The sequence below is a fragment of the Cavia porcellus genome, unplaced genomic scaffold (assembly GCF_034190915.1).
Source record: "Cavia porcellus strain 051 isolate PalLab524CR breed Dunkin Hartley unplaced genomic scaffold, mCavPor4.1 scaffold_32, whole genome shotgun sequence".
NCBI lineage: Eukaryota > Metazoa > Chordata > Mammalia > Rodentia > Caviidae > Cavia > Cavia porcellus.
Window position 1 is genome coordinate 27,567,132 of NW_026947515.1, and position 25,775 is coordinate 27,592,906.

At 47.4% G+C, this 25,775-nt stretch overlaps 2 protein-coding genes and 1 long non-coding RNA gene across 9 annotated transcripts in view; 1 reads left to right on the forward strand and 2 right to left on the reverse strand.

The window, feature by feature from the left end:
• Positions 1–12,863, reverse strand: part of Usp36 (ubiquitin specific peptidase 36) — a 37,191-nt gene extending 24,328 nt beyond the window's left edge. Inside the window, exons 1-6 of one of the 7 annotated variants that reach the window (XM_023562896.2) lie at positions 12,758–12,863; positions 10,595–10,771; positions 8,369–8,630; positions 7,462–7,683; positions 1,552–1,662; positions 688–790 (exon numbers count right to left, since the gene is read on the reverse strand). In XM_023562896.2, coding sequence (XP_023418664.2) covers positions 688–790; positions 1,552–1,662; positions 7,462–7,683; positions 8,369–8,621 — 689 coding nt within the window. In that variant the 5' untranslated portion in view covers positions 8,622–8,630; positions 10,595–10,771; positions 12,758–12,863. The other 6 variants (XM_023562898.2, XM_023562894.2, XM_003464882.5 and 3 more) reach the window with 6 other exon arrangements.
• A 158-nt stretch (positions 12,864–13,021) lies between these two features.
• LOC106026495 (uncharacterized) lies at positions 13,022–20,184 on the forward strand. Its single transcript, XR_001200136.3, has 2 exons — positions 13,022–13,726; positions 15,136–20,184. It is a non-coding gene; the product is annotated as an uncharacterized LOC106026495 (long non-coding RNA).
• A 2,333-nt stretch (positions 20,185–22,517) lies between these two features.
• Positions 22,518–25,775, reverse strand: part of Timp2 (TIMP metallopeptidase inhibitor 2) — a gene marked incomplete at its 5' end in the record, with an annotated part of 40,176 nt that continues 36,918 nt past the window's right edge. Inside the window, 1 exon segment of the mRNA NM_001173024.1 lies at positions 22,518–25,360. Coding sequence (NP_001166495.1) covers positions 25,163–25,360 — 198 coding nt within the window. The 3' untranslated portion in view covers positions 22,518–25,162.

Genomic DNA, 25,775 nt, shown 5'->3' on the forward strand with positions numbered 1-25,775 from the left:
CTAGCCCCAACTGAACTGTTTTAAGAACAATCCAGACATTTCCTGAGCTATTTCAGGTATTTCTAAATAAAGGTTTTAGTTCACTTCCAAGCTCTGATGAGAATCAGGACAGCAAACCTCCCTGCCTGGTCTTGGCTAAACCATGGCCCCAGGGACAACACAGAGCACTTGACAAGGATGGCAACTGCCTATGTGAGAATCTATGCCATAATCAATGGTTACATGGATAGGTCCTACCCTTCCAAATCTGTAAGGAGAGAGGTGGGACTATAACCTCAAGTTCTCTATATGCTGTTAAGTTCTTGTACAGAGATGTAATTCCTACTACCCTGTCCTCTATCAAAACAGCAGGGTGATTTTAAAAAGATCAGAGCCCATAACCAAGCACACTGCTTAAAGACCTGCTGAGTCACCTCCCCTCACTCGGCTGCTTGGGACAGAGCTACCACTCTTTGGCCCTGCCACCTGATTCAGTTCCGCTGCCCTTGGCCAGCCACAAGGATGCAGCAGGACACAACTTTCTCCCAGGGTGTGCCCTACTTGGGCTTCAGGAATGGCCCAGGCATACATGCAAATGCTGCCTCATCTGCAGAGGAAATTGGGTAGGTGATGAGGGCTGCTGCCTCCACTGTAAGGAAGGAGTCTGTTGTAGCCCTCTGGGAAGGGCAGGAGAGACTAGGCACATACTTGGCATAGCCATTCAGGCAGGCCTTCTGCATGGCATCGATGGTGTACCGGAGAAACTCGTGAGCATCCTCTTGGTTCCCAAAGCGGAAGTGGCGGGCAATCTCTGAGGAAGGAAGAAAGCAGGTACAGAAGAGTGCTGCCTGCTGAGTGACTGCTCAGAGTCACAGGGGGACTTTTATAGCACAGTGTGAGGGAACCAAGCACTCTGCACCATGTTCTACAGCCTGAGGTCTATTCAAGGTGGCTGTTAACTGCTCAGGGAAACCTACGGCTTGGGCTTGGCCGGGTACAGTTTCAGCTACTGTGGAAGATTAATGGAGCCCAAGAGTTCAAGGCCAGCCTGTGCAACATGGCAGGATGCTCCCACTCCCAAAGGAATGTAAAATTCCATTGATGAGTTAGCTTTCCAAGAGCCAACACAGGACTTGATGGATCCTAATCATGTCAGTACTACAGTGTAGGGTCCAAACCACCATGAATCTATCTCTTCTACCAAGTGACTGGGAAACCAGATCTCCATAGCATGTGAATGCTCAGAAAGGAGTCGGCAAATTCCCATCCTCCTCTTCTCCGTGCTGTCCGTCACACTCACCTGCCAGCCTTAAATATGCCACATGCCTGCAGGCCTGGTCAAAACTCACTTGTCCTTTAGGCAGGGGCATGCCCCACCAGACCCCTAAGCCTTCCTTCAGAGCAACTCCCTAGCCGACACGCACCTTAATTACCATGCCTATGGTCTGCAAGGCTCAATGTGGGGCCGTTAGCTAAGGAGGATTCCTAAGACTTTCATGAGGTTCTCCTCCCACCAATTCAGCAGCACCAACTCCAGAGCTAGCATTTGGCAGGCACCCAGGTCATTCTTACTTTTTAGGTCTCGGATGAAGGAGATGGGCTTGATAGCATTACCACTGTTGGCAAAGGCCTGGACGATGTGGTTCTGCATGACGCACAGCATGCAAAAGCTCCCCTGGTGACCTGTTTATGAAGCAGTAGCAACATTAAGATAAGAACTTTAGACAGCATTTCCACCAACACCACTCTGGCAAGAGATATACAAGGGTAAAGCAGTCTGTGACAGGCTAGGGGGTCACAGAGATTCCAGACCAGACAGAGATTTGTGGACTGTCAGGAAAATATTTTTCTCTGATGGATGCCATTCCAGGGCCACAAGGCTTCACAGCTATAATTCTAACACTCTCGCACCACTATGTTCTTGTTTAATGCCAGTGACCTGTGTGACATCATTTTCGTATTTAATACGCACACACACACACACACACACACACAAAGCTTTTGCACTGAGCTATCTCTGGAATACTTTTATTTTGAGACAGGCCCTTGATAAATCTTTAAGTTGTGCAGGTTGGGCCCTAACTTGCCACCTCCCTGTTTCAGCCTTCCAGAATGCTGGGATTACAGATGTGAACTGCTAGCTGGCTCACTAGTATTCTTTACTTACACAATGAGTAAGTCTGACTTTGAACATCAAGTTTAGAAAAATATTATCTTTATAAGCCACAGTATTTTAGGGCTTTCTGATGGTCCCTCAGCGAGAACTTCTGCTCTATTCCATCTAGCAAAGCTCTTATTACTATTTAGCAAAGACTGGAAACTCTGTAAGGCAAAATCAGTCATAGGTAATATATAACAGGTGCCAGGTGTGGTGGTACAAGTGCATAATTCCAGCATCAGGAGGTGGAGGCAGGATCACTAGGAAGGAGTTTAAGGCCAGAGTGGGCTACGCAGTGAGTTCAAGGCCTTGCTTAAACAAGACTCGAAAGTGAGACCCTGTCTGAAAAAACAAAAAACAAGCTAGGCGTGGAGGTGCATGCCTGTGGTCCCAGTGCTCAGGAGGCTGAGGCAGGAGGAATGCTACAAGTTGAAGGCCAGCCTTTGGGCTACACAGTGAGTTAAAGTCCAGCTTGCATTACAGAATGAGAAAGACCCTGTATCAAGAACAAAAAACCAAACCCACCACCACCAAAAATATACATACATAGGGGTGCAGTACAAGCAAAGGCCATTGGCCCTAGTAGCTTCTGTATACAAAATAGCTGGTCCTCATGGGCATTAGATCAGAGATGTACAAAGAGTAACACCTGCTCAGCTCTACTGCATTTTAGGGGTGTCTATCAGTAAGATACTGGTGTAACAGTTCACCTCCCTCAATCCCATTCTCCATGTTCCTTCATCCAAGGTGATCACTAACCTGAGTCAGGCAATTATTATTCCCAGTCATGTATTTACTGTATTAATTCAGGCTGCGCAACCACAAATGCCGAAGGGCACTATGGCTGTGTGTTTCTAAGCTTGCTCTTGTACCATGCAGCTAGATGCCGTGCTCACTAGCAATCTGCTTTCTGAAAATCTGCAAGGACACAATTCTAATCCTTCCAGTCACACAGCTAGTGCATCTCACTGAACAAACAGGAGAGTCTGCAGCTCTATGCCTAATACCCAAAACTCATCAGCTGCTTCTGCTCTCTTCACGGACCTGAAGTTACTTAGTTATTCAGAGGCCGGAGTCCTAGGCTCTACCTGGCTGCACCTGTCCTCTGGGCCCACCCTGTGGATGGACTCTGGGGGTGCTGACTGTTAGAAATGTTTCTTGCTGCAGGCATTTTATTTTATTTTTTGGTATTGGAGATGAATCAAACTCATGCTGTTTTGCTCATCCTGGCCCTCTGCAGCAGGCATTTTAACATACATGCCAGATCTTATCTGTAGAACTGGGGTGACAGGGATGTGAAAGTTAATGCCAAACTGTTCCCAAAAGTAGTTACACCAGCTCCAACCAGGCCTATAAAAAGAATCTCAGTGCTTTATCCTGTCTGACATCTGTAATGTCACATGTCTGCGTTTTTATGATTAACCAAGTGTAAAATAGTATCCCACTGTGGTTTTCCCTGAAGACTACCAGGCTAAGCATTGCTTCGTGTGCTTCTTTGACCTTAAACCTTTCCTCTTCTGTAAAAGCCATTCCTAATTTTATCTATTTCTTTCTAACAAACTTGCCTTCTGTTAATTTAGCATCCTTCATATGCTTTTACTATCAATCCTTTGCTGATTACATGCCTCAGGTTTTGTCTCCCAGCTTGTAGGCGGTATTTAAATTTTCTTTAATCTTTTTTTTTCCTGAACAAAGGTTTTTCTTAATGCAGTTAAATGAGCAGACTCCACTTTTGAGTCTTATTTAAGCAAGTTCCCATCCCAAGATTGGGAAGGTATCTACCCACATTTGTTATACATGCAGTTGCACTTTTGATAGTGTTTTTCATCCGTTCTTTCATAAATGATGTGAAATAAGGAATAAAACCAAATTTTAATTAATTTTAGTTCCCTATAATAAAATGAAGGATCAAGTACATGTGAAAAACTGGTAAGTACCACTGTACTCCACATACATGTGGGTCTTTCTCTGGGCTCCTGCCTCTGTTCCACTGATTAAACATCTCTCTTGGATCTAATACTGTAACATTTTAATCTGTTACATTATAATTTATGTCTCTGTAGTTGGTAGAATGTATCCCTTCTCATAGTCATTTTTTTGTAAGTGTCTTAGAGAGGTAGGAGTTGGTGGGGAGGGCTGTAGTTCAGTGGCAGAGTGCTTGCTCACTGTTCAAGATAGAAAAATTCAACTAAGTTTTATATTCTGATGTTATACCTTGCCATGCTGCCAAATTTTTCTTGCTGAATCTGTTTTTTTTTTTTCCTCCATGACAGGTACTCACTATGTACCCCAGGCTGGCCTTGAACTCACTATACAGCTCAAGCCGGCCCCAAACTTTTGGTGATTCTCTTGCCTCAGTTGCGTGAGTGCTGGGCTTACAGATGTGCACCAGCACATCCAGCCTCAATTTCTACATTCTTTTGGTTTCTTAAGCAGAAATACAGTTTCAAATTACAATAATGTTATTCCATTCTATTCCAAAAGCCATGGCTCTGGCTAGGACTAATACAATCATAAAAGAAAATATAAGGATATCACACTTCACCATGGTTTAGAGTATGCTTCCAATACATTTTTAGAACAATGGCCTGATTTTTTTCTTTTTTTGATTTTTAGCAGAAATCTTCTGTCAGATTAAGGAAATGCTCTTTTACTCTGCTGAGAGTTTCATTTCTTTTCTTTTTTTTGGTACTGGGGATCGAACTCACAACCTCGCGCTTGCCAGGCAGGAGCTTACACTGCTGAGCTAAATTCCCGCCCTTAAAGAGTTCCATTTCTTTAAAATACACATTATGAGTTCCTTTAAAGAGGAAGGTATCTACTTTTAAGTAACCTTTCTCCTTTAAAGTCCCTTGATACTGTAGTTAATCACAAAGACAGCAAATCAGCACTCACTTTTGTAACACTCCCTTTGTGCTGAGCGCTATTCCAGTCACTGTACAGAACCCACTTGTGCCTCACAAGTCTGTGCGGAAGTTTTCAGTTTCTGTGCAGACCAGGGCCAGGAAGCACGAAGAGGCCCTGAAATGGGATGCAGACACAGGCAGCTCCAGGGCCGCCATGTGGAGTGCTACTCACACACCTGCGCTCCTAGAGTGAAGAGCTGCGCCTAGCATTTATAAAACTATTGCTGGCATTTGCCAGTGTTTTTCCTTAGTGCTGGAATTGGAACCCGTGTCTCTCGTGTAAGCTAGGCAAGCATTATACCACCAGGCTACACCTCCAGCCTTTGTCTAGAATGTTTATAACCAGTGCATGATAAGATTATACTTTTTCTTTTTAATAGCTTCAACTTTGCTATCCAAGAATCTCACAGAACCAGCTAGATAATATTCTCTTTTCCTATTACTAGAAGAATGTGTAAAGAACTGGCCAGCTATGTTCTTAAAAGCCCCCCCCACCAACTGACTGCCCAATGGTATGCTCTTAAAAGTTTCATAGAACTCACCTATAAAATCATCCTGGTGTGGCGGTATCTTCTATGCGGAGATTTTTTAAAGCCCTGTCCTACTTTCTTTACTAGTTAGAAGACTCAACACACTTGGTATTTTTTTTTTAACCAGGGATTAAACTCACAACCATGTGCTTATAAGGCAGGCACTTATGCTGCTGAACTAAATCCCCAGCCCCCTCTCCTCAGCTTTTGAGATAATTTATTTCACCCATTTTAATTTCTACCTGAAGGTATGTTTCACAATACACATATGACATGTCAATATAATAGTTACATAAAACAACTAGATTCTATCTTATCCCAGAAAGAATGGCCATCATCAAGAAATCAAATAAAAACAAATGCTGGTGAGTTTGCAGGGAAATAGAACTCTTTTTTACACTTTTTTTTTAATTATTATTTTTTTTTGTCTTTTTCCTTTTTATCGGTACCAGGGATTGAACTCACGACTGCCTGTTTGCAAGGCAGGCGCTTATGCCGCTGAGCTAAATCCCCAGCCCCTCTTTTTTACACTTTTGGTGGGAATCTAAACCAATATAACTACTATAGAAATCAGTAGGGAAATTTCTCAAAAAACTGAAACTAGAAATTCCATTTGACTGAGGCCCTTCCCTTCTACGTATCGTCCCCAAAATTAAAGACATCTGTTATGGTCTGGGTCTAGATATCCCTCCAAAGCCTTATGTGGTCATTGCTGGGACTTTCTCGGAGGTGGCTGGCTCTAACATGTGTGATGCTGGTATTAAGGGTGTGTGATTACTGAATCAGTCCACTGATTAAGTTTGACACTAACCTAACCAGCAGCCTAGATACAATATAAAAAGGGTAGAGAGATGATGTTCAATATAGTCTCTTGTTGTTCTGCTACATTCTGACCGCCATGAGCTGTTTTCCTCTGCCAACCTACTCTGCCTTGAAGCCAGCCACTTATAGACTAAAACCTCTATAAACTGTGAGCTAAATAAACCTTTCTTCCCTTAATTTTGGGTATTTTTTCTCAGCAATGAGAAAAGTAACTAAGACAACAACATATTAAAAAGATACATGCATGCCCATGTTGATAGCAGCACAATTCATAATAGCTAAATCTTAGAAGCAGCACATACATCCATGGACAGATGAAAGAATAAAGAAAGTGGTATTTACACACAATGGACTACTGTTTTGCCATAAAGATAAACTTGAATCATCTGTAGGAAAATGTACCTTCAGAGCATGTTAAGTGAAATAAATGAGATATATAAGCTTAACTTCCACATGGTTTCTTTTATGAGAAATACAAATTATAAATAAGGAGCAAAATAAAAGATAGATAATAGGAAGGAGTAGATCTTTCTCAAACAGGAAGAGATCAAGAGATAGAGGGATTCAGAAGGAAAAGGAAGAAAGGGAAAAAAGGAATTAGGATACATTATGCACATGTACCAACTCCAAGGAATGTAAACACTATGTACTGCAAACATGTATGACAAATTTAAGGTTTTTTTTTTTAAATTTCAAAAAAAAAAATGGGTGTACATATTGTGGAGATATTTTCTGAAAACCCCAGCTTTTGTGTGGGTAAGTACTTTCTTTTTTTGGTCTTTTTCGTTTTTACCAGTACCGGGGATCGAACTCACGACTGCTTGCTTGCAAGGCAGGTGCTTATGCCGCTGAGCTAAATCCCCAGCCCCCATGGGTAAGTACTTTCACAAAAGTTAAAAGATGAGGACCAGTGCCACGATAGGCACATTTTGAGTCCGGGTACATGCAATCAACCCCACTCCTAAACTATCACAATTCACATAGGACCAGCTGTGCTCCAGCAAAGAGGTTTCCAGTTCCACTGATTCCCATTACCTCCCCTCCTCTAGCTCCTGCCCCTACTCACAGCTCCTTGCGTGTTCCCGGGAGAGCAGGTAGTTGGCCAGTGGTGGCGTGTAGGTCAGGCACTGTACTGTGGCATTCAAGAAACAGGTGTTGCCCAGGTTGTGCAGCCCTGCGCCAACTCGGAAAACACGCTCCCACCTCAAAGACAGCTGCTCTGTGGGAAAGAGCACTTTCTGCGGTGCTGGGACGCCATCACTGCTGCTTCCAGAGAAGCGCTCACTGCCTAAAGGAGAGCAGGAGATCGGGAGGAAAGGGGCAAGTCAGGCCATGCACAGGAAGGTCATGGAGACATTCGGCCACATTTGCTGAGTGCACAATTAGCAAAAACACAGCATCCATTGGAGGGTAAATGGGTTGTTACTGACTAAAAGGCCCTAAGAAGCCCAAGTATAAATCCATTCATGCCAGGACATTCCAGACTGCACAGGACTAGAACTCAAGGGTCTTCTGGGGGAAGGGAAGAAAGAATTGGGCCCTGTCACTGCAGTGTACTGCACTCCTATGCAGTTCATCCCATTTCTCTATTTTTTTTTTTAATTTTGGTTTCTTGAGACAAGGTCTCACCATGTAGTCCAGGCTGGCCTTGAACTCACTATGTAGCTCAGGCTGGCCTCAAACTCTCACAAATCCTCTTGCCTCAACCTCCCAAGTATTGGCATGATAGGCATGTGGCACCACACAGAGGCCCTCTATTTCCAAACCCTAAGCAACAGTAGGGAGTGTGTTTTAAGGAACCTCATAGTACAGATTTCTTTCTTCCCAGCCCTGTATCAAGCCATCTATGACTAAAACCCTTTGGCCCAGTGTAAAAGCTACAATTCCCTGACCACATCCTGCTGCAGTTCTTTGGCTCATCCATTCAGTTAACACATACATGGCCTCTATACCAGTAGCCTATACACCTGTACCTTGTCTCTTGGCCTGTGGCTCATTTCCACTCTTAGGGCGACTGGCTCCCTCAGTCTTGGGGTTCAGCAACACATATTTGCTCTTCAAGGACTCCAGCTGGTAAGAGAAGCTCTTGCTGGCTGGCTCGAACTCAATCTTCTGTAAGAGGACCTTCTTGGCCGAGGCAGCCAGGAGCTTCCCCAGCTCTGAATCCTCGGCTGAGTCCTTGCGGCCAGGTTTTAGGGCCTCCTTCAACTTATCAACTATCGGCATTGTGCATGCCTGTGGGGACAAGAAGCAACACAAATCTATAGATAACCAAGTCTAGAAAGGAAAACATCCCTTTTGTCTGGTGGCCAGGGATGCCAGCTAACACAAAAGCTTCCCTGAGTCAGCCAAGTCCTCAGAGAGGAAGTGTGAGATAAGGAGCCTGCAGGCCTACAAGAGTTCAGGATTCCTCTCTGAAAAACAACAGTCCATGCAGAGAGAGTGCAGCGACAGGATGGGGACTCCACACCACTCCTGCAATGAGTGCCTCGTCTCTGATGATTTGAGTAACTGCATGTTGCCCTCGGTGCCATTTCCTTCATCAGGATAGCAGAGGTCGCAATGTCTGCTCAAATACATGGAACTGCTACTTTTCCTATACACTCTGGTGACTTACACACCTACACAGCCATGTAGTACAGAAATCAGCAGGCAGTTTAGATGGGCATGCACGTTTGTAGACATGTGCTATTCAACATGAAGGCCACAGGCCACACAAATGGCTACAGAGCACAAGAAATTAGGCTAGTCCTAACTGAAATGTGCCATAAAAGTAAAATACAAACCAGGCATGGTGGCACATGCCTGTAATCCTAGCACTTATGAAGTCAAGACAGGATAATCACCATGAGTTCGAGACAAGCCTAGGCTTCATAGTGAGTTTAAGGCCAGACTTAACTGTATAGAAAGACTCTATTTCAAAAACCTTTTGGTAAAATGTATCACCAGATGTTAAAGACTTAGTGTAAGAATGTGAAATATTTTAATAATTTTTCAATTGGTTACATGTTGAAATTACTGCATTATAGAATTAACTAGTCAGATGTAGCCCAAAACTCTACTCTAGAAACTCTTTTACCAGCTTATTAAATCATTCAAATTTATCATTATGGGTCATCTAATTCCATACACAGATTATTAAGTAACTTTTTCTACAAAATTTTCCTAGGGATAAAAATATATGTAAGTATATTGGGTTAAATAAAAACACTATGAGAGGGCTGGGGAGGGTGTAGCTCAGTGACAGAGTACCTACCTAACATGTGAGGCCTTGGTTTCATTTTCAAGGAAAAAAAATCAATTTCACAATTTATTTTTATTTTCCTAATGTGTGTGCTATAAAAATTTAAATTATGTCCATGGCTTCCATCATATGTTTATTGAACAGTGTATAACAAAATCTTTTTCTACAAGTAAAGGGTGAGCTGGGCATGCTTGCACAAGCCTGTAATGCTAGCACTTAGGAGACTAAGGCAGAAGGATTGGCACAAGGTCAAGGCCAACCTGGGCTACAAAGTGAGCTCAAGGCCAGCCTGAACTGCATAGCGCATGGCAAGACCTTGTCTTAAAAAGACAAACAATCAAACAAACAAAAAGATCCAGCTAGCTGAAAGGTGGCAGGAGGGGATTAGTCACCTGGCTGCACATTAGTCCCCCCCCAGAGAACTAACACTTTCAACACAGATACATAGAAAGTGTAACAAAGGGGAGATTACCCCATCACCTCTGACCACAACACCTGTAGCCACCATTTTCCCTTCTTACTCTCTACCTCGAACACTTCAGCCAAAGCTTAGGCTTAGGCTTAGGCCATGTGAGTCACGATTAGAAAATGTGCCTGAAGTTACTCACTCACATCAGACAAATGATGACTCTGCTAACTGGTGCCCAATCAGCAGGTCAGATGCATCCCAAAACTCTATTCTAGAACCTATCCTGCCAGCCTATTAAGTCATTCAAATTATCATTATGGGTTATCTAATTCCATACATGGATTAAATATCTTTTTCTACAAAAATTTCCCTAGAGATAAAAATGTAAGAAATTCATTTTTAAATAAAGTACAAGTTGACTGATGTGAGGAAATCAAAGCTTTTTTCCAATGAGATTAGCTAACACAGCCCAGCAAAGAACAATCACTACAGGTCACATACTGGCAACTCAGAGGAAACAAGACCACAGAAACCTCTCAACCTTACCTGAGGTATGCAAAAAGTGGCTTGCTGCTTCCCTCTGAAGCAAGGGACCAGGTTCTTAAGGAACTGATCTCTGCTCCAGCAAATCTCCTCTGGGTCCTGGAATTCACCTGCTCCTGGACTTCGGCCTGTTCAATCAGCGGGTGCCCCTAAGTGCAGTGTCCAGAATGGGTAGTTCACCTGTGGGAGGAGCATCGAGACCATCACCTGGAAAACTCTTGCAGGTGTTGCTGAAGACTCATCTCATGGGTGTGGTGCAGGAACTGTGACCTTCTGTAAGAAAAAAGTGCCAGTAAGGCTAAAGGAGTATCTCCAGCAGTGAGTTCAGTGCAAGTGCAAAGAACTCTGATAACAAGACACACATCAGTGCAATGTACATGGCATGAAAACTGTTCTCTGCTCTACCTCTTGACCCAAATGCCAGTAAGAAGGCCATAGAACAAAATGCTCCATATACCCACCAGACAAATGCAGTCTAATCTCACTTCCAAACAGTAAGTGATAGGCTTCTACTGTGAACACACAAACACAAATGTAAAGAGGACAGCAAAGTGTGCACAATGGCCCACTGCTTAGCTTCTACCTCCTTGGCCTAAGTGACCTTGCAGCCGGCCTCAAGCCTCTCACATCATCCATAAATAAAACCATTAATGCCCTCCCCCAAAATACACCGGAATGACCTCAGGATAAAGGACACACCTCCAGTTGTCTAAAAACCTTCCTCTAATGTCACTGGCTTTCTTGGTCAGGACTCACATCTCACACTAGACAGGTAAGAACGACCAACAGTCCACCAGTTCGAGTCCAGGTGCCATATCCCAAGAGGAAAAACAACACTTGGGAGATTTAGTTTCACCTGAGATAAGTAACAACCAGCTCTTCTGCAGAGTCAGAGATCTGGAACATGCATAATTTTTCCAGCTGTGACAGAAAGAGCAACGTCTACCATCTCCACCTGGAATCTTAAGGGATGGCCTAAAAATGATTATTTCTTTGAGATATATGAACCAAGAAAAGTGCTCCTGTAATCACCAGCAGACCCTCTGATTTGCACACATACTAATGCACACTTCACTCAGAAAGGATGCTTTATGACCCAGACTGGCTTATACTTATCAAGGTATGTTTACACCATCGAAAGTATTCAAACACAGCTTTCCTAAACCAGAAATCATTTAAAGCCCCCAATTCACTTTTCCAAGTTAAACTGCACTCAAGACTCAGTCAGCACGTGTTGGAAAGAGGGAGCCCAAGCCAGAAGGACCGAAGCTCTCTCGGAGCTTCTTTGAGGGGGGCCTCCAGGGCTCCGCAGAGCAGGGCATCCCGAGTGGGGCGGGTTAGGACAACACGCACTTCTCCTTTACATTCACTGCAGAAACCGAACTGTGTGGGCGCTGAGATCCTTCCTCCTCTCCTCTGTCTGAGGATACTATTCTGGCACCTGGGGCCGCAGACGGTAAGTCACACAACCCAACAAGAGCAACCTGCATCTTAAAACGCATACGCCCTGCCGGCGCTCTGTGTGGCCTTCTGCGACCGTGACCACGTGGTAGGGTCCCTTCCCCAGATCTCAGTGAAACGAGCCGCGTCTCCTCCGCTAGCTAGCAAACTAGGTAGCGAAGGCTCTCTTCCTGACTTTGACTGAGGCCATTCCAAAGTGAAACCCAGACCCCGCGTGAAGATGCTTTCGTAGGCAAAGAGTTGCCCAACGCGGACGCAGGTCGCCGCCTCTCCCCTGCCTTGCGTCCCTGCCTGGGGAGAGCTCTGCCCTCCATCCCCATCGGGGTGCGCGGGCGACGCGGGCGAAGGAGTCGGGGGCACCCACGGGTCACCTGGACCCCGCGGCCCAAGATCCTTCTCGGAAGCACCTCAGACTACTGCCTTAACAGCACATCTCCGAGTCTCCTCAAAGGCCACATCCCGGGGCGGTCAACGCTACCTCAGCGGGCAGCGCAGCTCCCTGCTCTGGGGCAGCCCCGACTCCTGTGAGGACGGCGCGGCCTCGCACCCTCCCGGGGCTCCGCACTCCGAGCTCCTCAAGAACGACGTATCCCTTTGCTTTCTATGGGATTCCCTCCGGACCCCGATGGACGCGCGCTCACTTCTCCCCCAAGTACTTCAGGCCCGGCAAAAGCCCCCGTGTTAACCCGCCCGGCCACGGGTTACCCTCGGCGGCCCCTCAGCGGCCAGCAGCAGGACGGCGTAGCATAGTCGTATCCCCAGCCCAGGCCCTCAAGCGCACCATCCGGGCCTCCGACGCCTCACACACACGTGTCCCGGCGACGCTTAAAGGAGCCGCGCCCTACCACTGCACTGCGCCACCGCGGAGAGGTCCGGACAGCTTTAAGAGGCGGAGCTAGTTTAGGCTAGCTCTATGGATCCGCCCATGTCCGCTTTACGCGCGCTTACGTCACCTCCGTGTCCCGAGGCCCCGGCAGCCCACGCGATGACGCAGGCGCGCAGAGTCAAGCATGCTCCGCCCCCTTGGCTGCAAAGCCAAGGGAGCCGCACTTCCGGGGCGGCCGGGTGTCTTGCTTGTGGTGGCAGCACTAAGCATAAGTTCGGAGCATGCCGAGGCAGGCGAGCGCTTCCCCCTTCCCTCCGTGAGGGTGCGCACAGGCCCAGCCACAGCTTGGGGACTCACGGGAGCTCTCGCCGCCTCCCTGGCCGCTCAGAGGCACACGGCGCCCGGTCCTCAGCTCTGGAATTTGTGTCATTGGCAAACGAAACATCTCAGCTCGGAGAGGCAGCCTGTTCCGTGCAAGTTTAGGGGTACCCGGGGAGGCGGGTCTGGGGAGGAAAGGATCAGGCACTTTTGGCTGTCGACCTTCCAAATCCTCGGAGGCCTCTGTGCATCTCTCCAGCCCCACTGGCCTCTCCCTTTTGGTTTTATCCTACACGACTCTACGTGAAGGTCTTCGTTGAGAGGTTAGATATTTGCAGACATACCGCCAAAATTCCCTTGCCTCAAAGCAGCTTCATGGGCTTCTTCTCTACGGCCCCATTCCCCAAGGAAGTGGACAGGGTTTCCTGGCCTGACTTCAGGAACTCCTTGGGAATCACGGGCGAGAATAAACTATTTTCTCCAAAAGACAGAACACTGTCGCATCTGCTGTCTTGACAGAAAGCAGGAAGGTGAGTGGGAGTAAGGCGAGATCACAGGTGTGAGGAAAAGAAGAAAAAAGTACAACAGGACAGATTTATTTCAGAACAAACCTGAGAGGGACTTCACTGGCGCTAGAAACCAGGCCGGCCACTCTGGTGGGGTCTTTTACAGGGTAATGGGGAGGAGGAGTTAAGTGAAAGAGGCTTGTGACTACTGCCAGGAACGAAGCTTGAGAGAGAGAGCACAGTAATAGTGATTGCCCAGGGATGAGGCTCGGGGAAAACAGGGAGTTGTGACTACTGTCAGCAGCGGGGCTGCTAATGTTTTGAGCCAGCGGGGTGGGGATGGTTCAGAGAGGTATCTGATCAGGATGGTGGCAGTTGTATTCCTTTAGTAGACAACCAAAAGGTGCTTTCATGTCCTTCCTGTAGTTCAGGGGTGAAGATGGACAGAGAACAGATAAAACAGAAATAGGATTCACCTTGTGTCTGCTATTGGGTGACTGTTTTTGTTCTGTTTTGAGACAGAAGCCTTGCCTGTATCCCAGGCTGGCCTTGAACACACAGTGATCCTCTTGCCTCAGCCTCCCAAGTGCTAGGATTACAGAGGTGCACCACCATGCCTGGCTAGTTTATTTGTTTCTTTCTTTCTTTTTCAAAAAGAGACCAAACCACTTAACCTGAGATTAAGACTGTCTTATCTGCGAGAACACTCCATTAACAGATTTAGTTTATATAGCAGCATAATTTGTGAAAAAAAAAAAAGATTTAGTTTGAGGTTTTTCTTGTTATTTTTTGTCTTTTTGAGACAGGGTTTCACTATGCAGTTCAGGCTGGCCTTGAACTTGCAGTGATCCTCCTGCCTCAGCCTCCTGAGTGCTGGGATTATGTACAGAACCACACCCCACTTGGGGTTCATTCTTGGTCTCCAGACCACTTTTTCTGTCGTGATCAAAGTGTTCCGGGCCACGAGGCTACGATTCAAAGGCAACTCTTTACTGCTCCATGTCTTATGTAATGATGATTTTGCTGTAATCAGCAGGTTGCTTTGGATGCTTAATTTACCCAGACCTAGATTTCCTCCTGTGGGAAAAAAAGGTGATCCATAGCATATCTTTGGTTCTTTTAATAACAAAGTCAGCAACATTTGCCACTATTGAGCTCATGTTTAGTGCCAGATGTTAAGGTGGCTGCTAATCATAGCAACCTCAGAAAAAGGTAACGCTTTACCCATTTTACGGGTGAGAAAACTGAGTATGCAAGATCCCACCAAGCATGTGGTGAAGTGAGGGTTTGTACCTGGTCTGCCCGCTTCAGGTTCACTCTTAATGAGATGACCAAGAGTTGCCTAAATGGCCTGCATAACTTGACAGTGTAATCTGAAACCTGGAAGTTGTCAAGAGCCTTTGTCTGCCCACATGCATATCCTTCTCTTTCAGATTCCCTTGTGGAGGCCCTCAGAATTTTCTCAAGGTCTTGTGTTTAGGTGAGCCATGGAAGTCTGCTAAGGTGCCCAACTTCAAAGGTCACCAGAGAAATACAAATGAAGATCACACTGAGGCACCTTTTACACCCACTAAAATGGCAAAAAATAACTAAATATTGCAGAGAGTGAGGAGCAGCTGGGAACCTCCATGCTGCTTCTGGGAGTATAAAACGATATAAATATTTTGGAAAATAACATGAATGCTTCTTTGAGGTCAAACTAACAGCTACCCTTGACCCCCTTGGTTGCTATACCTTCTGTTACTATGATCTTCAGGTCAGACCGTCTTCCCTCTGCAGGCCCTGTCTGTGAAGTCAAAAGTCCAGGGACTGCCTGCTCGCTGGAAACTGCCCCTGAATGTCTCATGAGCACCTCTAACTTACCATGTCAACGGATGGGTGGTGTTGCCCTGTCCTCCCAAAGTGTGCCTCTCTCTGTCCTGTTGCCCACTTCTACTGGTTTGCCAGTACGCAGACCAAATCTTTCCCCCTCACAGCTGCTTCTGTGTCCCAGCAGGGCTGCCACAGTTGGCTCTACCGAGCTTGTTGCGAACTGGTTTCCAGGCAGCCCAGCCACAGTGATACTGTCAGGGCCGGGGGGCAGGTGAAGGGGCCTCCCTCTCACTGGGTCTCTGCCTCGTGGTCAGCGGAGATTCCAGCTCTTCTAGGTCCCCTCCCTTGACTCCTGTAACATGGCCTCCAGCCTCTGTCCCACCAATCTGGAGGTGCTTTGGTCTCAGTTGCACACTTCTAGCTGGCATCTCAGGGAGTTTGTCCCATCAGGTTGTAACCACTCCCTGCACTCCTTTCCTATTTTAAAAGTCATACACAGTGGTTCTGGTGATCACCTGTATGGCCTGCATCCTGGGGGCCTCTGCCCACCCGTGTAAATCAGTCTACAGACCTCTGAAATCCTCCCGTGCAGTTGCCCAAGCAAAGACCCTCTCTTGCTGTCTTTCCTGTTACTGGGATAGCCAGGTGTATGGCTCAAACTGACAAATAGATGGCATATTAAGGAGCCAAACCTGGACACGTTGCTCATCTTAATTGAAACTTCCCTGGCTTCTGATGCTGACCGGGACACTGAGCTTCATGGCATGGACTCTAATGGTCTTTGGGGCCTGGGCCTTACTGGCCAATTTGTCTTAGTACCAGCCACTTCTGTTCTGGAACCTTTAGCAGGGCCCAATCCAAAGCCTCAGTACCCATCTCCAGTCAGGCTATTTCCACTTCAGACTCAAGCCTGACCTTTGGCCTAGAATTCCCCTTTCTACATGTCCTGCAGTCCTTCTTTAGTCACCTCCTCCTCTGAGAAGTCTTCCTGGATTTCCTCCATCCTTGCTGTTACATTGAATTGTTCTGTGGACTCCGCCTTTCTCCTCATCATACCAAAGAGCCAAGACAATGTTCCATTCATCTGAATGTCCCTGGGTCCAGCCCATAGCAGGTACACCATGGATAAGTGTTTATGGAAGAGAAGCAAATGAAAAATAAAATGTTTGAGATAAGACAATCGAAAAATCTTCAATCCTAAAAGAGAAAATTGGGGGAAACATTGATGATGAAGGGAAAAAAAAACTATCCAAAATTAACCACATTGAAAGTTACTTAAAGAAGAATTTATACCATCAGAGTAGTAATACCGTCTCCCAGTGACTGCTCCCTGCCTTGGGGCTTGAGGCACCTTAGACCCGTGGATGATGGTAGATGTGTACTAATTCCTGGAGAGGCCCAGGCCACGTTTCTGATGGTAAATTAATAACTTCCCTTTGTACCTCCAGTCAGGAGCTTGGCTTCCTCTGAGCTGCTCATGTTGGGCACGCCCAATCCAGACAGTTTGCTGGAACCTGCCCAGTAACTTCCAGTCCCTGATCTGGCTGAACCCTTTGAGGAAAGGTCCTGTGGTGGGGCTGTTGGATCCCCTCCCATCAGTATGCACATTTCCACAGATAGGTTCAGTGGTTTGGCCAAAAACCAGCACACAGGCCTTGCCTTGCATGCAGGGTTAGGGTTGCATTTGCCTACCTCCTCCTCCATCACTCATAGTATGTTTTCAGTTTCTGAAGAGACCCCCTGCAAGCGCTGCTGGCACCTGTCCGCTACCGTCCCCTGCCCCTGCCCAGCTGCTCAGGAGCTGTCCCAAGGTGCATTAACCCTGCCTGGGTTTTTTCAGAGGTGATCCTGCCGTTGTTCCCATCGTGGCTCACCCCTTTTCATTCACCAGGTCCCTCATACTCACTTGCAAACAGCGCTTGCTGGGTTTTGCAAATTGTCCTTGCAGGTGAGTTTGGGTTCGTCAGGTTCCTTTGGTCTGTGTTTCCCTGGTTACACTTTGTGACAGCATTAATTTGTCCTGATGTGTTAGTCTGCTTTTGCAAGCACTTGGCCGTCTGTGTTTGTCTCTAGGACTACAGTATAGTGACTTTTCAGGAGTATTCAAGGTCCTGGATTTTGTCCGCATCCTGACCATCCCGGCAGTGCATGCACTGGCCGATTAGATTTCTTCCTGCCTTGTCTCGGAATGTCAGAGTGAGCTGGATAGAGGCAGGGGCTATCAAGGTAAGATGACCTAATAGTGGAGTCAGGTGTAACCTAAAGCTGACAGCTGGTGTCAGAAAAAGAGAGAGAGGACACCAAGAAGGGAAACCATGTGAAGACAGGCAGCACTGGACCCTGCTGCAAGCTGAGGAATGGCCACGGTCACCAAAAGCAGGAAACGAACACCCTACCCTAGAATCTTCAGAGGGAGCACAAGCTGTTACACTTTGAGATAACACTTCTGGCCTCCAGAACTTTGTTTTCTATTTTTTTGAGGTCAAGTTTCACCACGTAACCCTAGCTAACCTCCAACTTGTGATCCTTTTGCCTCAACCTTCCAAGTGCTGGGATCCCTGGCATGTGCCAGCATACCTAGCATCTCATTTTTAAGCTATTGGGCCTGTGGCCATCCCTTTAGCAACCACAGGAAACGGATCCGGTCCAGACTCATGGGTCAATCGGTTGAAGGGATAAAGGTGGGGGTGGAGTGAAATGAGGGCTTCTGAAGGCTGTCACCAGGACCTTGCAAGGGGAGGTTTTCTTGAGGCCCCTGAACAGCCACACCTAACAGGAAAGCTGGACACCATGCCAACAGTCACTTGTTCACTCGCAAAGTGTGAGGAAAGCCTGCCCTGCATAGAGCAGCAGGCTCCTGGGTCCCTCATCTGCTGCTCAGACCAAACTGCATGCTTTGGATGTGGCTGATGGTCCCATCTGTTCAGCAGTGCAGGGCTTGAATGAGATCTGCCCATCTGCATTGTTCCAGCAGCCTGGCTAAGGTAAAAGATGGGGGCTGGGGTGACCCGTGTGCTTAGGGAAAGTGGAGGGAGGCCCTTACACCACCGTTCCGTTACTGCTGCTAACAGTAGCTGGCACACACCTGTAATCCCAGCCCTCTGGGATGCTCAGGCAGGAGCGTCTCAAGTTCCAGCCCAGCTTGGGCAAATTTGGGACTTTGCAAGATCTTGCCTCACAATTAAAAAATAAAGGGGTGAGAGTGTAACTCCTTGTGAAGGCACTGAGTCTGGGAAAATAATAAAGAACTTTCTCTGCTGCCCAACAGCTTTCTCATAACTTTTCCATCCTGTCTAATTTCGAACAAAACAAAAACACAAAACCCCTAAATGGTAGGTAGCTAGGCCCAAAGAGCACAGGCCACTGGCAGGCAGTGGCCAGGAGGGGGCGCCACATGAAAACCTCACAGGAGGTCTTGCCATAGAGACTGCTGACATGCTTCGAGAAAGGCAGGACATAGTTTATGTGTTAGTAATCTGTATTTATGTAGTTAGTGTTAGTAATCTGTATTTATGTAGTAAATCTAATTTTAATACAGTGCACCTTCCACCAGTGGTTGGAGATACCAACCTCAGTCATTGGGGGCTCCTTGCCTGCTTGGATTGGGTAAATGAACCCTTGGGCTGATCCAGTCTGCAGGGTCCCCCAGGCTGTCAGTTGTTTGCAGGGGAAGCCCCTAGACTCCTAAGCCTGGGGACACGTAGCAGCCCCTCAGACCTTGCCACCCCAGCAGCTTGTGCTCAGGTTGCAGGACCCTTCCCTTAGTGGGTTTGGCAGGACTTCTTTCTACATGGGGCTTGGCTTCCCCTAGGCACACACTCCCAGGCACACACTTGCACATATCTGCATGGTATTCACACCTTTCATGCACTCATTTTCTTTCACACACCCAGGTGATACGCCTCCATCCCACACTGATACTTTCAGAGCTCTCTTGCCTGCTCTTGCACCCCTACCCAGCCTTGTCACTGTGGCCTCTGGCCATGCTGCCACCCTCCTGCCAGGGCCTTCACCTTAGGACCCTTTGGCCTGATCTGCCTCTTCTCTACACTTCTGCACTCTCCTGCTCTTTCTCCCAGCAGGACCTGAAGGTGCTGTGGGAAGTGCTTGCCAGGCAGCTCCAGCCAGAGCCCAGGAGCCTCTTCTCTTCCCTCTGGGGAAGATCCAAGGCTCTGGCACACAGTGCCCTCTTTGTCCTCCTAAGGTGACAACCCTTCACATGACCCCGTGGCACCAAGCAGTAGGAGGTCTTGGCTAGCAAGGATGCAGGTTGATGGCATGCAGGGAATGATCAGAGTCAAGTCTGCATAATTAAGGTGAAGACCGATGCGCCATGAAGACGGGGAGCTGACTGTGGGAAGAACAAGGAATGAATTTCTGAGGGGAGGGAGCAGCATGGGCAGAGGACTCCAGGTGGACCTGAGTCCAGAAGAGGTGGCCACCAGAAGGGGTGCTGACTGCAGAGCCCAGGGGGAGAGGCCAGGCTGGCTGTGTGGGAGGCCGAAGCCGGGACCATGCACCCAGTGGGCAGGGCAACTGGGTCACCACAGGTTGCCCTGCCCTGTGGGGTTCCCCAGATCCCTTCCCACATGTGTTGATGGTTCACATGTCATGATTTCTAATGTGATTTATTTTCTTACTGTAAAATAAACTGACCTTGTTACTTTGAATTTACACCCTGGAAGTTTCCTGAATGCTGTAAATTGTCATCTGGCCTAGCAAAGGGGGCTTCTGGGAATCCTCTGTTAGGAGAAGTGTAGAAAGGGTAAGTTGAAAACATTCTGCTCCTCACACATTGCTGGTGGGAATGTAAAGAGGGCTGCCGCTGTGGAAAGGTGGTTCCTCAAAACACTAAACGCAAAACTACCATAGATATACTCAGCTGAAAGCAGGGGGAAGGCAGACATTTGCACCCCAGGGTCCTCAGTGTGGTGCTGTTAACAGGTCGGGGGACCTGCAAGAGTCAGGGCCTGTGGGGCCAGCACTGGCCTTTGTGCTTTTTAGCTTCCTGACTGGCCATGTGACCTCTCCTCAAGCACACACCCACTAGGATGCCCTCCGCCATGACAGGATGCAGCCCAAGGGGGCCCTCACCAGAGGCCAGATCAGTGGAGCTGCCTGGTGGACTTTGAGCTTCCCAAACTGTGTGTTTGCACACTGATTTAAAATTGCCAACAAGACTTGCATAATTGTTGAAACTGGATCATGGACACATGGGATTGGTTTTACCATTCTCTGTATTTGTGTATATTTTTGAAGATTTCCATACTAAGAAATTGTTTTTCTTTTTTCAATGTCACATTTGACCTAAATACATAAATGAGTAACATGGGCAGCAAGCATCTAAGGTGCGGTTTGCAGGATGGAAATGTGGCTTGTGGGCTGAGATGAACCGCAAATGCTAGGGAGAGTCCCCCAAGTGCCCCAAAAGTCTTTGTGCTATTATCATAATATGTTACGGCTGCTTCCCCCTAGTATTTCACCATGTGGAAAAAAACCCAATCCAAATATTTCTGCAATGGATGATGTTAAGTGGGCAGAATTTAATGTCTTACAGCCCAGACATTGGTACAAACTTGGGTTCCATGCTTTACTTCAAAAAAGTTGTTCCTGCTTTTCAGGTGGTAGCTATACAAAATGAAAATTCTTCCAGCTGTCCCCAATTCTGCATGTAGGCTGGAGAGTAGGCAACTATTCAATTTCTCATGAAAATTACATTTTTCATATGTTGAAATAGTATGAGACATTTGGTTAGAATTTAAGATGTGATGTGCCCATCTTTCCCACAGGAGATGGAATGAAATGAGGGGCAGGGAGAAATGTGTAGGTTGAAGAGATTTGAGATACATTAACTATATTTGCCAGTTTTCTGTTACTATGACAAAATATCCAGAGTAGGTAATTTATAAAGAGAAGAGATTCATGCTCATAGTTTGGGAGGCTGAAAGCCCAAGTCGGGCAGCTCCACTGATCTGGCCTCTGGTGAGGGCCCCCTTGGGCTGCATCCTGTCATGGAGGAGGACATCCTAGTGGGTGTGTGCTTGAGGAGAGGTCACGTGGCCAGTCAGGAAGCCAGAAAGCACAAAGGCCAGTGCTGACCCCACAGGCCCTGCCTCTTGCAGGTCCCCCGACCTGTTAACAGGAGCACACTGAAGACCCTGCAGGACACAGGCCTTATCCACACCATAGCATGGGTCATTTGCAACTGCTGGGTCACATGTGGATCTGATTCTAAGCAACACACCATAAAAGCATTTATTAAAAAAAAAAAGCATTTATGGGACAGAGATGTCAGAATACTGACTAGGTACCTGATGACGTTAATAAAATCTAAGTACACTTTTAAAGCATGCTACAGGCATTTCTGGAATGTTTTTAAAATGTTAGTTTTCAGACATAGGTACTAAGATATTTAAAATGAAATCAGGACTTTTTTTGCCAGCTCCAGCAGGTGGGTGTGGACACCGGAGGAGGCGGGCAGGGAGAGGCTCACTGGCTTTGCCTAAGTTTGTGCCAGTGAAGGAAGGGGACAACTTGTGTCCTCCTGGCTCTGTGCCCACTTAAAACCATGTTCCCAGCTGGGTACAGTAGTACACACCTGTGATCTCAGCACACTAGGAGGCTGAGGCAGGAGGACTGCAAGTTCAAATTCAGCCTGGGCAACTTACAAGATTTGCAAAACTAAAAAAGGACAAGAGACTGGCCCAGTGTGAAGGGCCTGGGTTTAATCCCCAGTACTGAAAAAAGAAAGAAAACTATGTTCCCTCTTGTCTGGCCCACCACTGCCACCTCCCACATCATCCTCTCAAAGCCCCCAGGTCTTTTGCCCTTGGGCACAGAGGGAGCCCCTTCCCTTGGACGGGACAGGCTCTTGCTGGTGCTTGGTCCTCATTCTGGAGCTAAAAAGCAGCAGCTGTGAACACTGGAGACGGCCACAGAGACAGAGCAAGGCTTCCGTTTGATAATACTGTTTATTGTCCATTGACGGAGCAATCACTCAAAAATGATACAAAGCATCAGAGACATGCGCAGTCTGCTTGTTGATTTTCAACAACTCTCATGTGTTCCCAGCTCGGGCGGGGGTCTCAGACTTCATATTCCAGCATGAACACATTGCTACCCCCACAGCAACAACAACAAAATCCAAACAAAAACAGACAGAATCAACAAAGCTTTAAATTATGGCGGAGAGTCCAATATTCCTTAATACTTATCAAGCAAAGATTTTTAAAACAACTACAATGTAAACTTCATTTTTAAATATTTTGAGTTGCTTGCATGATGAGAAGAATAGAGGGAGAAAAAGAGTGGTGCTTAGGATAGAACACATAAATTAAACAAGGCCAGATGGAGATACTTCTCACACTATGCGTGTGGCAGTTCTTTACTGTGAAGGTGTTTGAGTGGCCCGTCCTCTCAGCTGCCACTGGCACTTCCTCTTGATAGGTCTTTGTTGTCTCCTGCTGCTCAGCCTGGTTAGAAAGCCAGTGTGTGCAGACTGAATATAAAGGCCACCTTTTAGAACCAAACCACTCAGAGGTTCTTTCCTTTGTAATAATTTGAACCCGAGAACAAAAAATGGGAGGCAGGAAAAGCAAAGATAGTCAAGGAACCAAAGAAAAGATTAGAAGGGATCCACTGTCACAGGCCAGCTACCACGCCACGCCTTCCACTCTGGGTCAGATGCTTCCTTGATGCAGTAACCGTGTCTCGAAAGTGCAAGTCTAACAGCTATCAAGGGTAATAAAAAACACAGCACAGGAATGATCACAGCGGATGTCAAAGATAAACCAAAACATTTCAGGAGTCAGCAGAAACAGGAGCAAATGTTACATATGATATCACCATACAGGAAGCATACAGGGCAGGGTGCTATATTGATGGGGCGGGGGTCTGGTGGTGGTGTATATACTGAAATCACATGGACTGGTCCATTATGACATCTCACCAACTTTCTATCACTGTACAGCATGAAAGTGCCCTCAGGGCAGGAGTTGATTCCTGGATAGTCTCCCAGTTTGTCCTGGAAAGGGAAGTCATCACATTCTGTGCTGACCAGGTCCCAGAGGGCATAGGGGCTGCGTGCCACTCGGGGGTCAGGAGTCTTCAGTTTTTTGCAGGATAAAACAGGCTTAGAAGATGGCGACTTGGGAAGCATTTTGCAGAAGGGCCACTCCTGGCTGTCAGATTTCTTGCATTGTTTGCACACATACATGTGTTTACATAGTGTGTGTGTCTGTGTGCATGTGTGTGTTTGTGTTCAGAGAAGCCTATCTTTACAACATTGGTAAGAGGAGAAACGAGATTCTCTGTGTTGGTACTGGGGAAGTTCTGCATGTGTGAACTCCCATGGTATTGGCATCAGAAAACTATTTTCCTGGAATAGGTAGGTTCCCTAGTTCCCTGTGTCTTTAAATGGGTAATCTTTGTGACGTAAGAAACAGAAGCGCATCTTGGCAAACCTGCAGCTTGCGTTCACACATTATCTAAGAATTAATCTTTAGAAAACTGAGATGCCTCTTAAAACAGGCTACAGCATCCTAGAGGCCAGAAAGAACTCAAAAGTGTCACGCAAGCTGCTCACCTCCCTGGGTGAGGCTTCATACACTTAGCTAATGTCACTTGCAGAAATCCACAACAAAATAGTGACCGTCAGCCTTGGAGGGAGACTTCATTAAGCCTGTAGGGCACAGCAAAACCAGCATCTACATCCTCAGTTTGTGCAAACAGGGAACACAGCCAGCCAAGCCGCACGACGCTTGGGGAAAGCAAAGCTCTGTGGCTCAATCCAGCTCCCCGATGTCGGGTGGGGAGGAGGCAGGAGCAACTGAAGTTTGGGGGTGAACTACGAGGGCAACTGAGCAACCTCCCTTCCCAGACACCTGTCCTGCAGGAAACCACACAGACACCCAGAAGGAGCTGGGGGCTATGGGAGTGGGGAGCGCAGAGACTTGGCTGAAGCTGAAATCTGGCTCAGCAGCGGTGTCTTCGCTGCACATCTGTGTGGGTCCCGGAGGAGGCTCCTACTGGCATTTTGTAGATTCGTAAGACTGAGTGGGACTTCTCTAAGAATGAGCCCCTGGGTCCAGGGCTGCTTCTGGACCTGAAGGAGTCCACAGTGGGCTCAGGGGAGATGAGTGGCACTTGCAAAGGGCAGGGACTGCCAACCTAAGCCAGAGAGGTGCTGCTGCAGAAAGTGAGGGACACGCCCCTCTCAGGATGAAGAGGACCTGGTAGGCCTGCTACGCAGTCTTACAATGACCCTCAAACGTTTCTGCAAAATGCTCATTTCTAGGCTCTGCCCCAACCAGACGACGGAGACCCTAAATGCTGCCCGCCCAGCCTCTGGGATGGTGTCAAGGAGGCCTGGGCAGGAGTCTGAATGTCCCACCCCTGCCCACACCAGGATCAAAGACTGAGACACTTGGTGCCCGGCTGGTGGAGGGAAGGGTACAGGGCATCTGGGCCCACTGCTCCCTCCAGCCCACAACCATGTTTACAAGGACAATGGGGAGGGGCAGAATCACACTGATGTGACCCATTTGGATGACGGTTTTATTCATGCTGTTTCCAGGAAGGGATGTCAGAGCTGGACCAGTCTAAACTCTTAGAGGCTTCTCAGTTGGCCACAGCAGTGCTGTCAGCCTCTTATGGGTCCTCGATGTCAAGAAACTCCTGCTTGGGGGGTGCCGCCCCACGGTACCATGCACAGGAGCCGTCGCTTCTCTTGATACAGGCGAAAAACTTGGCCTGGTGCCCATTGATACTTTTTTCTGTGACCCAGTCCATCCAGAGGCACTCATCCGGGGAGGAGATGTAGCATGGGATCATGGGGCAGCGCGTGATCTGGGGACAAATAGGCAGATTTAGCCTAGGACCAAGGAATGGGCAGGGGCCAGGCTGCTCAGGGTACATTTCCGGGACCCAGATGTGTCAGCATTCAGGAAGGCAGTGTTGCCTCAAAACTTCCATATAGTGGTAGGCAGGTGCCCAGGTGGGTGAGGGCCAGGGAAGTCTGTACACCTGCCCACCTGTGTACCTAACCCAGCTGTGCACCTACCTGCCCGTGCAGTGGCCCACCTGTGCAGCCCCTGATCTACCTTCTCTAACCATAAGATGATTTTATTTTAGCCGACCTTTCTAGAGGTACAAGAACAAGAGTGACTACAGAGTCAGGCTTGGTTAAGCATGCCTGGAATCCAAGCAGTCTGGGAGACGAGGGCAGGAGGAGCATCCCAAGTTTAAGCCAAGCCTGGGGAAT